A 14,328-nucleotide genomic window follows, 5' to 3' on the forward strand; every position below is an offset into this window, starting at 1 on the left:
CTTCTCTTAACATTTATTACCGTTGCTTTCTTTAACTTATTCAACTTTTCAAAACATTTACACTAGAAAAGATTTTTATGTGGAACCAAGTAAAAACTACTCACTTATTACGATATGTGAGATACGTCTCAAACTTTGGAGAATAATTTAAGGTTACAACTCATAACCTAAGGAATAATCACCAACAATCAACTAAACTATTTTCAAAGAGTACTACTACAAATTAATAAAGGGAAAAAGGTTAAAAATGCCCTTAAACGTATTGAAAATGGCTCAAAAATGTCCTTCTTTCATCTATTAGATCAAAAATGTCCTCTCATCTACCTATTTGGATCAAAAATGCCCTTAGAGTCAAATTTAAGCCTAAAATTACCCTTACCTTTAACAGAAGCTGATGTGTCAAATATATATCTTTTAGTTAAATGTGTGGCATTATTTTATCGGTCCACATATATTAGACCCACTTTCATTCATAATCATACCCATTAATCCGAACCCATTTCCCCCACTTTCTTCATCTTTCTTCTAAAAAAATTATTTGGAATATTAATAAAATAATATCAAAACAATCAATACAAGAACATGCATTTTTCTAAAAAAATTCAGTCTTTCCTGAGCTAATTGGAGATTGAACTCCTCCTCAACTGTTAGAGACTCCGTTTTTAAATAAAAAAAAATGTGATAAACAACATGGCTTGATTTGATGAGTGACTTGCTTCCATGGGAGATTGAATGTATGATTTTTTTTTGTTCCCATTTCATCAAATTCACTCATTCTTTTGATACGTTTTGGGTTACAAATTAAATTGCACTTATCTTCACTACCATAAAATTAGTAGGTCAATTAATATTTTTTTCGAGAGAATGATGATATATAGAATTTTTTATAACCTTTTTTTAAAGATTTGAATTTACCGAAAGAATTTGATAGTATTTTATTAATCCTCCAAATAATTTTATAGAAGAAAGATGAAGAAAGAAAAAGTAGGATCTTTTAGAAATGGATTTGGATTGATGGATATGATTGAGAATGAAATTGGGTCTAATTACATGTGGACCAATAATCATAATGCCAACACATAAAATTTTAAATATTATTTTTGTTACATCAGCTTCTGTTAAAGGGATAGATATTTTAGGTTGAAATTTTACTCTAAGGGCATTTTTTATCCAAATAGGTGGATGAGAATCCAATAGATGGAAGAAGAACATTTTTTTGAGCTATTTCTAATACCTTAACGGCATTTTTGATCTTTTTCCCATTAATAAAACTCAACAAATCAAGCAACTACGTTCTTTAATTAGTTCAATAGCTGATTAGCTATGATAATAATATTTTATTATAACGATCTAACTTTAATTTGATTTGGAATTATTTTTAATGTCATGCGTTATAGAGTGGTAATAATTTAAAATATATTGAGAGAGATGCATTCATGCACTATTTGAGTCGTTGTTCCTCTGTGGTGTGTAGCAGAAGAGGGATGAATGTTGAATTTTGGTCTCGTGATAGATGCATGGATGGATTTTGTAGACGACCGAATATTTCCAAATCCCATTATTTCTCCTTAATAAATTAGTATCTACATCAACATCACTAAAGTACTATACTATCATTATTTATTTATTGAGGTAAAAGAGAATCTCGTGAACCGACAATTTCATTAACATCACCTTCCTAATAAATATCTTTCATTTTTAAGAAAAGGGTTCAAATTTTAAAAGGAAATTTGAATTAGTTAGGATTTAAAATGGTACGGCACAATATAATTTGAATATTGTAACATATCCAATATCTTGAGTAACTTCTTTTATGATTCAGTGTGATACAACCAAGTTAATTAAAGAGGTAATATATTTTGTTTTAATTACTCATAAATAATTTTTTGAAAATATCGTATAACAAGATAGAAAGCAGAATAGTTGAACCGAGATGGAGAGGATTTTACTATGAAGAAATAGTTGAGCATATAATTTAATTTGTTATAGTAATTAGTAATAATAGCATATCTATGGGCTCTGGTGGTATATTCCAAATTACTCTGACGATATATATATGAATTGAGTCGGATTTTATTTATTTTTTAAATAATCTTTCCAACTTTATTAGATAGTAGAAGTTAGCTAAATGTGCATACACATTATTTTTTTCGAACCTCGCTTATTAAATTATACTAAATGAACCGTAAGTGTTAAACCTTGAGGTAATTTAAAACTTTATCATAATCATAATTATAATATTCTGATGTATACATTGAACAAATGTGGAGACATGGAAAATACATCTAGATATATGTAGATACTATCCTTTCTAGACAGAGCTTATAAATTATCAATGAAATATGTTATTATCGGAGATAATTATATGAACTCTAAGTGTATTTAAATCTTGAGCTAATTTAAAACTTTTATCATAAATCATAATTAAAAAATGCATTTATTCAAATCTGAATGAGAAAACCTCAAGTATGACAAAAAACAATATTGGCTCATTCCATTCACCACAAGACAAATATATTGCATTCACCCAAGACATTTCCTCAATCTATATGTCTCCTTTGGAACTAAGAAAGAGACACTGTATATATTAACAACTCTACTATTGATTTTTTTTATATATTTATATATAAAGACAGACAAATTCACTGTGCAACCATATTATATATTTAAGAATGTAGACAAATCAATACATTATATTATTAAGCAAAGGTTAAAGAAAAAGAAGAAAAAACAAAGGTATGGTTGATAAAATTAAGGCAGGCTGCAGGGAGTTTGCCTCACTGTCTAAACTAAACAACAACTTGTACATCAGCTTTTTTCAATTCTAATATTTGTCTTTGGTTTGCTCGTTAGTTGCTTAAGTACATGCTAATCCACTAATTTCATAATTAAACTATTCTAATACTATATGCTTTTGTTCCCAAAACACCTTTTCTCAGATACTAATATTTTTCAATAATTTACACAGATTTTATTGATGTTTGCATGTGCACCTCAAGGTGAAACCTCACTCGGTGGCTCTTTCCTTTACTCATACCGTGTAGATTATATTTTTAATCGGATTCATTTAAATTTGTGTTTATTGAAATTTATGTGTTAGGTTGTTCATTTGGGCGCTGCTACTTAACATATATCTATTGTCATTAAATTTTTTGTATGTCTCCCTACTTTAGAGCTTAGATATGTAGTAGAAATTTCTATTTGAAATCAAAAAAAAAATTAAAAATTTGTGAAATTATAATTTGATAAATACGATCTTAGATATGATTTTGAGACACGGGGTATTTAAGAGGTGGATGAATGATGATGACCAAAATGCAAACGAATATTGGAAGCTAAGGCTGCAACTGCAACATCGACTACTGCGACAATTGTATAGTAAATGCTACGGAGAGAATCGGTTAAATTTTCTCTCTGTATCACTTTTTCCTTTACGGGCACTAGAAAAGAACCTTTAGGCTGCTCCACTAACACTATGCTACTTAACACTAAATCTGCACATTCAATGTCTATATCAAAATTCAATAATACTCTCTTTCACACAACAGATTAGAGCATTTTTTTTATAAATTTTACAACATGTAATTTGAGTTTTAGAGCAAATTTTTGTATTGCCAATGCCGATATCTGAGTGAGTAACCCTATGAGTCCATTGTAAAAACCATTGGTCAAAGTCGAGCAACTTATCATGGAAATTCCAAGCAGATAAAATCGAGAAATTTGTAAAATTTCACACTTTCAATACAAAGAAAAATTGACTAGTCAGTGATGAGGAGCTATACCTGTACTCATAGTATACTAAAGAATCGGACGTATATTTTGCAGGACTCTAAAGAAATCGAGCAACATACATTAAAAGTGGATAAGAACGGTGAAAGGATCCAATCACACAATTCGCGCTCTCTACCGATCAAAACCTATAGCATTTAAATTCTGAACCGTTAACCAAAACAAAGGAATGGTCAATTTATTGGAATCAATTGGTACTCTTCCATCAATTTACATAATTTAGATTTTAAATAGGATGGAGACAACGACAATAGAAAGAACTGTTATATCTTTATCTGATATTTTACACTACAAAATTCACACATGCATGGACCTCCTTCAGCTCTTCCCCACTTTTTTTCTATCTTGTCTTCAAGTAGAAAAAGAATGGTTACTATTTTGGATTAACAAATTCCATGTTATATTTACTTGCAAAAGCTGCAACATCCCCGCCCTGCGGTAAAAATCACTGCTTTGTTTAAGATAAAAATCATGTTGATTTAACATAAACATCCAATTCCTAAGTCTTTTAGCTGAAAAAAAGAGAGGAATTGAGTGTTAGAGTAGAGAAAGGTGTTCTCGAACAACATTTAATGGGACTGTAGATGCAGAGTTTCCACATGCTAGCACCGCATATGTATCAATTATCCAATCTTTACGAGTTCATTGCGTTTTTAAATTATATCGAATATATTATTATTTTCCTAATAATACTACATACAGGTCCTTATAAAGTGTAGTAGCTAAGGGATCAGACTGACGTGCAAAAAACAGATTGATCAGCAAAACCTGCCATCTTCTCAGTGTGTGTATTCAAAAAAAAAATAGCACTCAGCATTTCCCAAATTTCAACACGAAAAAAGTTAAAAGAGAATAAAAAAACAAAAATGAATAATATTAGAAGAAATAATATTTCCAGTAGAGCATAGCAGAGAAAGATGCCAATGCATGTCACGTTACCTTCTTCCTTGTGACCAGAAAATGCTACAGTGATCTTAAATACAATCATCACGACCATCCATGGCGCGTGGTCGTCAAACGCTTTAGCACACATAAACATCATTTCATGATTCATGATTCATTCAACAATGAAAAGAAAGGGATGAACTTTTAGGAAAAGTAGAACAGAGATTCCCATAGCTTTCAGGTACAACAAATATAATAATAATAATAATAAGATTTCATAAAAAAAAAATCAAAAACATTAGCTTTCAACATCAGAGTTAGCAAAGAAGAAGAGAACAATGGAAGTAAAACAAGCTAAGAGTTGCCCGCATATTTACATGATTTTTTTTTCCTAAGCCTGTAGAAATCTGGAAAAATTGCATGAAAAAAAAAACCCTCAAAAATCTAACGGAAAAAGGGTAATAATTACCAAGTTTCTAGCCTAAAAAACTTTCATTCTTTGATGCGATCTGTTCTGGGTCTGATGTTACTGTGATGGTGTCCTGCTTTGTTTCCGCTTACAGCAGAAGATGAAGATGAAGAAGAAAACAGAGGAAATCCGAAGACCCCTGATTTTGAAGAACCTCTAAGGGAACAAACGGGGACATTGAGAACAGGCGTAACACGGACATTAGCTGAATAAGATCTCTCCATTCCTCTGTGTTTATACCTGGGTCCACCATTGAAGGTGCTCGGACTGCTTGAACTTCTTTCTAGGCTGTGGAAAACAATCTTACCCGACGAATTCATGCGAGGACTATCAACAGAGGCTCCTCGAACAGTGGTGACACTAGAGTCTGATTGTTTACGAACTGGGCTTCTGCTAGCTCTATTAGCAAGGGGATTCTCTGATGACGACACTCTATACTTCACAACACGAACCCTGCGGTGACTAGAGATATGATTTGCATTTCGAGAGTAACTGTTCGGTTTATCTGAATCAAGCGAGAGTCTAGGAAGATCATCGTAGTCATGGCCAGAAGAGGAAGATGAAAGAGATAATCGAGAAGAAATCGAAACGGACTCTGTATCAGAGTCCTTCAACAACGGAAGGTGAAGAGACGAGTCTAGAGAAGAGCTTAAGGACTTTGAGTTGCGATGAAGGAAATTTTTCAGGGATTTATGAGCAGCACTGCTCGGTAACGACGAGGTTCTCTGAGTTTCCTGCTTGGCACTGTTGTTCTGATTCTGTTTCTTCAAGCCTAGAAGCTCCCTCCATCGTGTAGTACACCTCGGTGCTTTCGGAGAGAACAAATAAGGATCCGCATTACAAATCTCATTTCTCATCCGAACTTGAGGTGTATCCGGTGATGCGGAAACAGCAGCCGACGTCGTAGCAGCAGGACGGATCATAGAGAGATGAAGCGGCACCAGCTTTCCATCGAAAAAAAGCTCATCAGCTGGCAGCATATTTACCGGATCTTCAAGGCAAAACTCAAAATCGCCCATATCTTTCGAAACTTCTGGATCTAATTCCTCCACCTTATCATTTTCAACACTCGTCTGCTTAGCTCCGGCAACCTTGGAAGCTTCGCCGTCCCTACTAAATGACATCCTTGGACTTAACCAACCATATGACTTGTACTTCGCAGCCGGAGAACAATCCAAAAACTTCTCCGGCGACATACCCATTTTGTTAACGCAAGCTGAAGCCATAATTTCCGGCGTACATACAAATAGAAGAAACGTTAACGTAACGATTACAGAATGGAATATATATATATATAAAAAGAAAGAGTCAAAGATCCCAAAAAAATGCAAAGCAAGAGAATAGGTAGCTAGGGTTTATGAATAGTGTTTGTGTATGTGGCGCTCCATTGTTTAGCAGTAAGCAGCAGGGAGACTGTGTCCCAGTGGCATTATATGTGAAGGGGGAGCACATAAATAGAAACATCAGAAACAGGTGGGTCCATTGTATTACAACAAATGGGGTGTTGACACGTGGATTATGTGGTCAAAGATTTAAAAAGCCCAAATCGATGTCCAAAAAGCCCAAACTGAAAAAGCGGGATAGTTTTGGGGATCATGGCGGGCACATTAATATTCGTTTTTATTTTTTTATTCAAATTTTATCTGAAGCAAAAAATTAAAAAATATTAAATAGGTAATTACCGTTGTAAAGAAATTATTATATATAATATATTGAGAGGAAGAGGGCAAAATTAGGATGGTTCGCGGAAGCAGACACTCAACTGCGTTCTGGTCACTTTGCTTTTAATCAACTTAAATTAATAAATAGTGAAGAGATCTGTTGGATTAGCTAATTAGTAAGTAGTAAGTGTAGTGAAACATTATTAAATGTTAGAACCTGATTTTATAAACTGGCATTTGATAGGAAAAAACATTAGTAAGTATGGATATTAACTTTCTCGAATTATCTAAGTCTATTTTCTCTCATTTTGTTTATTATAAAATTATTTTCACTTTTTCGTGAATAATTTCATTCATGATTATACATATTCTTTTCAACATTCTCATTTTTGTTACTTTCATTTGCATCGTATATTGATCTGATCACAATTTTATATACTAATCCATTCCTCTCGTATAAAAGTGCACACTCTCATGTGGAGTAATTTTTATAGCTTACAGTCTACCTTTTTTGTTTTGTGCAAAAAGTTTTGAGTTTCATTTTTTACGAGAAAGTTAGTTGTTGTTATGTTAAGATATGCCTTGAAGACCTCTCCAACTTGACTGCATTATTTGGATAAATACAACACTAGCAATTCTAGGTTGCTGTTAAAAGTATACCTCGTTTACTTAAAACACATTGGATGTTTTTAGAACCTAGTTTAATAATTTAAGTGTACTGCTCTCAACTTTCTTCGTTCGTTTTTACTTGTTATACTTCAACTTATCTCACTTAAATATTAAAAATACAATTAATGATTTGAATATAAATATTTAGTATTGAGAGTAAAACATGCAAAAAAAAATATATACTATTTTTTCTTAATAAGTCAAAAGTTAACAAATAAAAATGAAAATTTATTTTAGGAAATAAGTGATAAGTAAAAGTGAACGGGATAGTATTTCTTATAAAGAGATTTGATACTTTTGAGATTTTTACGAAAATAGTTAGTAAAAATGTGATCTTATTTACACAAACAACATATATCTAGTATAATTTTATAGGTAAATTTGAATCGAAATGACGTATATAAACATAGATTTTGTTCCTAACTTATGAACGTAGAGAAATTGTTTTTGAACGAAGCCTTTTAATTTGTTTATTTGCTTTGTCAGGTGAAATACTCATCATTATACAACTTGTTCATTTGCTTTTTAGTTTGGAGATCACTATCTTTGATTACTATACTTTGTTCTTTCAAATCGATTAATTAATATAAAGTATTATTTATTGCTGCTAACTCCATGTGCCAAACTTAGAATAGAACAATTTGAAGATAGATAATCATGTTCTTGTTGTTTGATTTGTTAACAAGGAGTATCATAGTAAGCTTGTTTGCTTATGAGGAAATTTTTAAATTTTCATGTGTATTTTTGTTTTTTAGATTGGAGGGGAATGTAAGATTATTTTCCATTTATATGGTTTCACGTGAAGGCTTTTGCTTTATTTAAGTAAACTACCAAATTTTGTCTTCACTTTTATGGAATAGACATTTTTCTTTTGTCATTAAGACATAAAAATATTCTTCTTTTGAATAATTATTTTCTGGCTTCAAACTTTACAACTATATGAATAATATCACTTTTCTAGGTTCCCAGTTAATGAGAAAATGAAATGTTTGTCATGGCTAACTCCAAACCTTATTTTCAGTGTTATATTTGTTGGAAAAACTTGATTGTAAATTTATAAATAGCCATGAACACTTACCTTGGTGTTATTGAACCAATTGTCATGTTTTAGTTGCTTGGTGGACACCTATTTCTGTATGTGTGGTCAATATTGTAAGTTGAAATTAAATGGTTGCTATATAAATTACTTTATTATAGATTTTCCATGATTATTTTCGTGAATTCAATGTAGAATTATAATTTGCCTCACTTTGTTAAGCATTGGGCTAATAAAAAGGCATACATACACATTTTTCTATCTAGGTCCTAGTCTTGTTCTTTTAACATTAGAGTTGTAGAAATAATTTGTTAAGCTTAAGTCTTGGTCATTGAAATGTTACGTAGGACTTAATAATTAAATGGGTTCAATTATATTATTGTCTTCAATGTATAGTCATAATATGTATGATTTTTTTTTTTTCAAAAAAGAGTAAAGTGTTCAATTATATTATTGTCTTCAATGTATAGTCATAATATGTACGATTTTATTTTATTTTTTCAAAAAAGAGTGAAGTGTGGCTGCTGGGATTCGAGCCCAGGTCTCCACGGCCACAACGTGGAATTCTCACCACTAAACTACAGCCACTTTGTTGATTATATGTTTCAATAAACGAATTAGTATAATACTATTTATATATCTTTTTTCCCCTTCTAAGCTAACATGTCACAATTGTGCAACTTGCTAAGTTTAGAATTAGGACGTGGATCTAGTACTAGGCGGCTTGTTTGATTAATCACGAAGAATGAGTTTTGAAACTTGTAGTCAGGAATAAGTCAGATAATAGTATAGTTATCAATTAAGAAAATAATTAGTACAACGTGATAGACACATTTTCACATTTGCATATTGAATGGACTTTGAGATTCGTAAATATGGTGACTCAAATTAGGATATATCATTAACGAATTTATATGCCCCCTTTTGTTTGTTGATAGAGCATTCAGAATGTTAAGGTACTCAAGAACCTATCCTAATATTAGCCGTATTTCTTATAAGCAATTTATGTAATTTGTCTTTTAATTGTAACAAAAAAAAAAATGAAATGATAAAAGTGTGTATCATAAATAAAGGTGACACAAACGAAATTGTAAAATTACATATAGAAATATGATATAGCACCAAACTATATATAGTCCCCAGGACGTACACAAAGACAAATAGCCTGAATACTAATAACACAACTAATGGAAATCCAAATCATATCATCAACAAAACAAAGGAACAGCACAAACAGTATAAATCACAATCAAATATAATTAAGTAGACTAATCTACTTAATTAGTTCTTAGGAGGTGGTGGAGTGAAAAATGGGATAGATGGAATAGAAGTTGGGATTTTTGGAAATGATGGCATTGGTGGCATTGACCCAATTTTTGGAAATGATGGAATATTTGGCATGCCTGGTATAGTTGGAAAACTTGGGTTATTGGTTTGCAATAGATTACGACCAGCTTCAGATTTCCCACCAAGTGCTAAGGAGATGATAGCAACTATGAAGATGCAAGTGTATGTGTTTCTAGCCATAGTTTTTCTTCTTTATGTATTGTGTTTGAGATTTTGTTTGATGGTGATGAGAAAGTAACTAGGAATTAAGGTATTTATAGTGGGAGTTTGGTTAAGATTTAATTTGTTGGTTTTGGACTTTTGATTGGTTAGTTTGGAAACTCTTGGAGGTTAGGGGCAGACTGTTGTTGATGTTAGTTTACCATCACCTAGATATTGTAGTTTCTTGGTGGACACCTATGTGTTCAATTTTCTTGGTTTTAAGTTGAAATTAAATGGTTGTTAAACTACCTCATAACTTTATTATATAGATTTTTCATATAATTATTTTTGTGAATTCAACCAAGAAGTTCAATGTGCCTTACATTGTTGAGTATTGGGCTTTTCACAAACTGAAAACAGACCATCTAGATGTGTTATAGCAAATTCTTGCTTTAAGTAGATGGTGATATTTGATTTTAAGCATAATAGTTCTCTCGTTAATGACCATTGTCAAACAACGAGAGAGATGAGCTATGTTTTCAGAACCAATCACTGGTTTTGTCAATTACAAAATGATGAATACACATCATATACTGAACTTGTAGTTGTAAAACAAAGGACACATCTGATATAATGCAAAACAATTTAAATTATGTTCCTGAGCAGAATATAAGAATTAAGTTTAACAAAGATACACCCTTCAAATTGCCCTAAAGGCCTACACCAGCTGAGCTGCTAAAACAGTCACCATAGGTTTTCCATTTTATAATGTTTTGCTTTCCTGGACAACTCAGACGTAGTATGGCACAGAGCTGAAACCATGCAATTTTTTGACAGGTAAAAGAACATCTTTTCAGAACGCAGTGTGTTATAACCTCATGCATCAGACTACCTTTTACACCACAAGGCTGAATCAGTTCCAAATGCTTGCAATCAGAAGGAGATTTCTACGGGCACTGCGAAGGACATTTGAATCTTCTCCTGGATTTTGATCATGAACTGCCCCAAAACAACCACATAGTAACTGATTTAGAGGCTAGTCAATGACATAAAACTCATACACTTCCTTTTAGACATTATGAAGGCAACACCTCGAAAAGATTTAGCTCATCTAAAGATTATCACATGTTGCATGCTTCAGTAATATTACACACTTCAATAATGCTCCAAATTACAAATGATTTTCTCAGCAATCCAATTGCAGCACCAAGATATTGAAACACAAGACAAAATGATTACACTGAATTAATTCATTTGACACACACTGGGAAAGGTTAGATAGTAAGAACTCAGAAGATATCATTGATTCCAAATATGTCTGGAAAAAGTTTATGTTAGCAGGCTCTACCTGTAATCTCTTCCAGGTGTGGGTATCACTTATTATGCATGATATGCCTCCTATTTTGGACCCTCGTTGTCTTGTTTTACATGTTAAACTTCCCAACTTGGCCAAAACTACTGAGACATTTACTTAGAATTACTGCTCTGAAGATAAGAATGGAGTGTTTTTTCTTTTTTCTTTATCGAGTGAGATAGGCATCTCAGAATGGGAGGTCAAGATTTACCAGTAACTTTCTCCACCAAACAGTGGAAGTAACCTGTTCCTCCTGCTTCCATAACTGTACAAATAAGCGGAGACTGTGTGGATCACTGGCTTATTGACGCTCAGCTATGTCTGTCTATCATACTAGATTCTGATGTCCTCTTGGGGAGGAAAACTGTTTTTAAAAAGTAAGAGGTTCATAGAAAAATCAACTAATGCACTAGAATTTCGTGTTCTAGATCCTAACAAATGTTTAAGGGATAAGTAGATATGACCCGATGAACCTCGATTACCTTTTTGCATCAAGAGACTAGGAAATATATCACAAATCAAACTCCTACAGCTCGTAAATGTTCTCACTCACGTAAATCCCAGGTGAGAAAATTATATGTTCATCGAACACCAGAAACAGCATTACCTCTTCAATGAAGACTTATGATTCTCATGGTCTCGCCCACCATCCCCTGAGGACTTCTCTGCAAAAAGATACAACAAAAGCATTAGTGGATATAAGCTTCCTTCAAAACGCTATATACCCCGTGGAAAAATTAATTTCCAAGATATATTATGGAATTACTGTTCCATTGAACTTTTATGTCCTACAGCTTGGACATAATACCAAATTCATGTACAGAACTATTTGAAAGATTACACAAGTAAAGCATTCATAGCGGAGTACAAAGTATTAAGAACCTGCACACATCCTAATTGAATTTCCATGAAAAACTTGACATAAGATGTATCAAGAAAAAAATAAGTGTACCATGTAACAAACCAGCAGATAATGTGTGGTCGATATTATCAAGACGCCTCTGTATAGACTTCAAAAGTGAGTTCAACGATGTAATTCTTTTCCTAACACCAGAAATTCTGGCAGCATGCTGCATGATAAAAGGCAATGGGGCATCTTCCAGCAGCTTGTCAAGCTCTGCAGGTAGAAGCAGGACCAAGAAAGAACAAGAAAATTAATCACATAAAAGCAGAATCTTCGATTAAACACCAGACTTAGCAACCTGGATCTTTATTCCTAATATCCTTTTTAATACTTTTAGATATTATGTAGAACGGTGATTTCTCTTGCATCTGTAGAGCATGTAATAGTTAGTTAGCCCATGGCAATTAGATTGGTCTGATGCAATCGACATGTAGTAACAAAACTTAAGGAAATACAGTTTTACATCCTTTTTCCAATGCAATTGTCGCCACTAATAATCAGGCATAAAGGAGCACGGACGACATCTCTACTTTACATAGAGAACACAAAAGTCTCACTGTACATACCAAAGGGAGAGGAAGGAGCCAAAAAGTTATTTCAAGATATCTATTTTTAAAAAAGTGGCAAGTTAATATTATTTCAAGATATCTTAAACTCTCTTTTTTTTCACACGCTGAAATATAGCCCACTAAGTTAATTTGACTTTTCAAAATGTATGGAATAAAGATTGACCTTTGTACAGCCAACAATGTTATTAGCCTTCTGTTAATATCTACGAGAGCAGTGTGTATTTCTTTTTTTTTTCTCCTTTAGCTTTATGGTTCAATGAGAACTTATAATATATCATATAGCAACAGCAAAAAAGAAGAAGAAAGTGATTGTATTCATTCTCAAGGAAACAATGGTGAGCTGCAAATGAAACTAGAAGGTGCAAACAAAATTACATATACAGCTATTGCCTCCCAGCACACACACACGCCCCAACCCTGGTGATTTCTCTAACATGACAATGGTGTGACGGCATCTTATGCTCATCTCGACCAATCCATTGAACAACTTGATACATTGCAACCACATCTGTTTGGGTAAGCCTGCACATCATATTGCAGCTGGATTGTTACTCCTGTGACTCAACCATTCAGCTATTCAGTTGGAACAACCATCTTAGTAAAGATTATTTGGACTCTTTCTAAGATGTGCCGTCAATAGAACAATTCTTTTTGCAAATCTTCCTACTTTTTATTTTTATAATCCATCCCCTGGAGCTCCCACCCGTTTTGCTCCACTGGTAACTGAACCCACAACTCTAGGATTAAAGGTGGAGGGTGCTTATCATCCGAACAAGCCCCTCTTGTCAAAGCTTCCCACTTTAAACTATTCAATAACAATTGGTAACAAAAATGAAATGTAAAACAGTAAATGGATCCCTAAATCCAATTAAACAGAGCATCAAAAATAAATGTCGAAATTAAGTCCATTGAATACAATTAGAAGAAGGTGATGAGTTCTACCTCCAGTGAGACGATCGAGGGTGGAAGAGAGTTGATCTTGACTACGAGAGGTGGCGGCAGCACTATCATCAAATTCCCGGATTAGAGAAGATATTATAGTGGAAAGGCCCTTTGCTAAGGCAGTACTTGAAGTGTCGTTGTTGATGTCAAAGCCGTTGACGCCGGCTGAGTCATGCTCCGGTGTGTCGCACGGTGGTTTTGCTGGGGCTTCGTTCGACATTGTATTTCCCGGTACTCGTCAGCAGGAATGTCAAAAAGAAAAATAATTAAGAATTCGCCTTAATTATAGTTATTCCTCCTTAATAATGAAAAATAGAGAAATTTGCTTAGTGAGGGGAATTTTTGGATATAGTCTCTCAAAGTTAATTATGTATCATAATTATAATTATAGTTTGTTAATTATAATTTGTAGCTACATGTTAAGGAGGAGAGAGGTAAGCAAGCGAGATTGGAGAATGGCAAAAAATTATAGAAGTGAATTGTATATACGTATATCTGCAAAAATAATTGTATATATGTAATTGATTTGATATACATATGCATTTGTATATCTGGCAAGCGA

General features: G+C 33.0%; 2 protein-coding genes and 2 non-coding genes across 4 annotated transcripts; all 4 read right to left on the reverse strand.

Annotated features, from left to right (window-relative positions):
- Positions 1-4,512: 4,512 nt before the first annotated feature.
- LOC112941956 (small nucleolar RNA Z122) lies at positions 4,513-4,614 on the reverse strand. Its single transcript, XR_003247615.1, has one exon. It is a non-coding gene; the product is annotated as a small nucleolar RNA Z122 (small nucleolar RNA).
- Positions 4,615-4,927: 313 nt separating this feature from the next.
- On the reverse strand, positions 4,928-6,574 carry LOC101260742 (uncharacterized). Its single transcript, XM_004243943.5, has one exon. It carries the CDS (start codon positions 6,367-6,369, stop codon positions 5,167-5,169), a length of 1,203 nt encoding a protein of 400 aa, XP_004243991.1. The 5' UTR covers positions 6,370-6,574; the 3' UTR covers positions 4,928-5,166.
- Positions 6,575-9,025: 2,451 nt separating this feature from the next.
- Positions 9,026-9,097, reverse strand: TRNAH-GUG (transfer RNA histidin (anticodon GUG)). Its single transcript has one exon. It is a non-coding gene; the product is annotated as a tRNA-His (tRNA).
- Positions 9,098-10,602: 1,505 nt separating this feature from the next.
- LOC101260451 (uncharacterized) lies at positions 10,603-14,079 on the reverse strand. The gene is made up of 4 exons (XM_010325911.4): positions 13,767-14,079; positions 12,304-12,468; positions 11,959-12,016; positions 10,603-10,996 (listed from the first exon to the last, which is right to left on the reverse strand). The coding sequence occupies exons 1-4, from the start codon at positions 13,984-13,986 to the stop codon at positions 10,990-10,992; spliced, it is 450 nt and encodes a 149-aa protein (XP_010324213.1). The 5' UTR covers positions 13,987-14,079; the 3' UTR covers positions 10,603-10,989.
- Between the last annotated feature and the right edge of the window lie 249 nt (positions 14,080-14,328).

Source organism: Solanum lycopersicum, chromosome 7, assembly GCF_036512215.1.
Source record: "Solanum lycopersicum chromosome 7, SLM_r2.1".
Taxonomy (NCBI): domain Eukaryota; kingdom Viridiplantae; phylum Streptophyta; class Magnoliopsida; order Solanales; family Solanaceae; genus Solanum; species Solanum lycopersicum.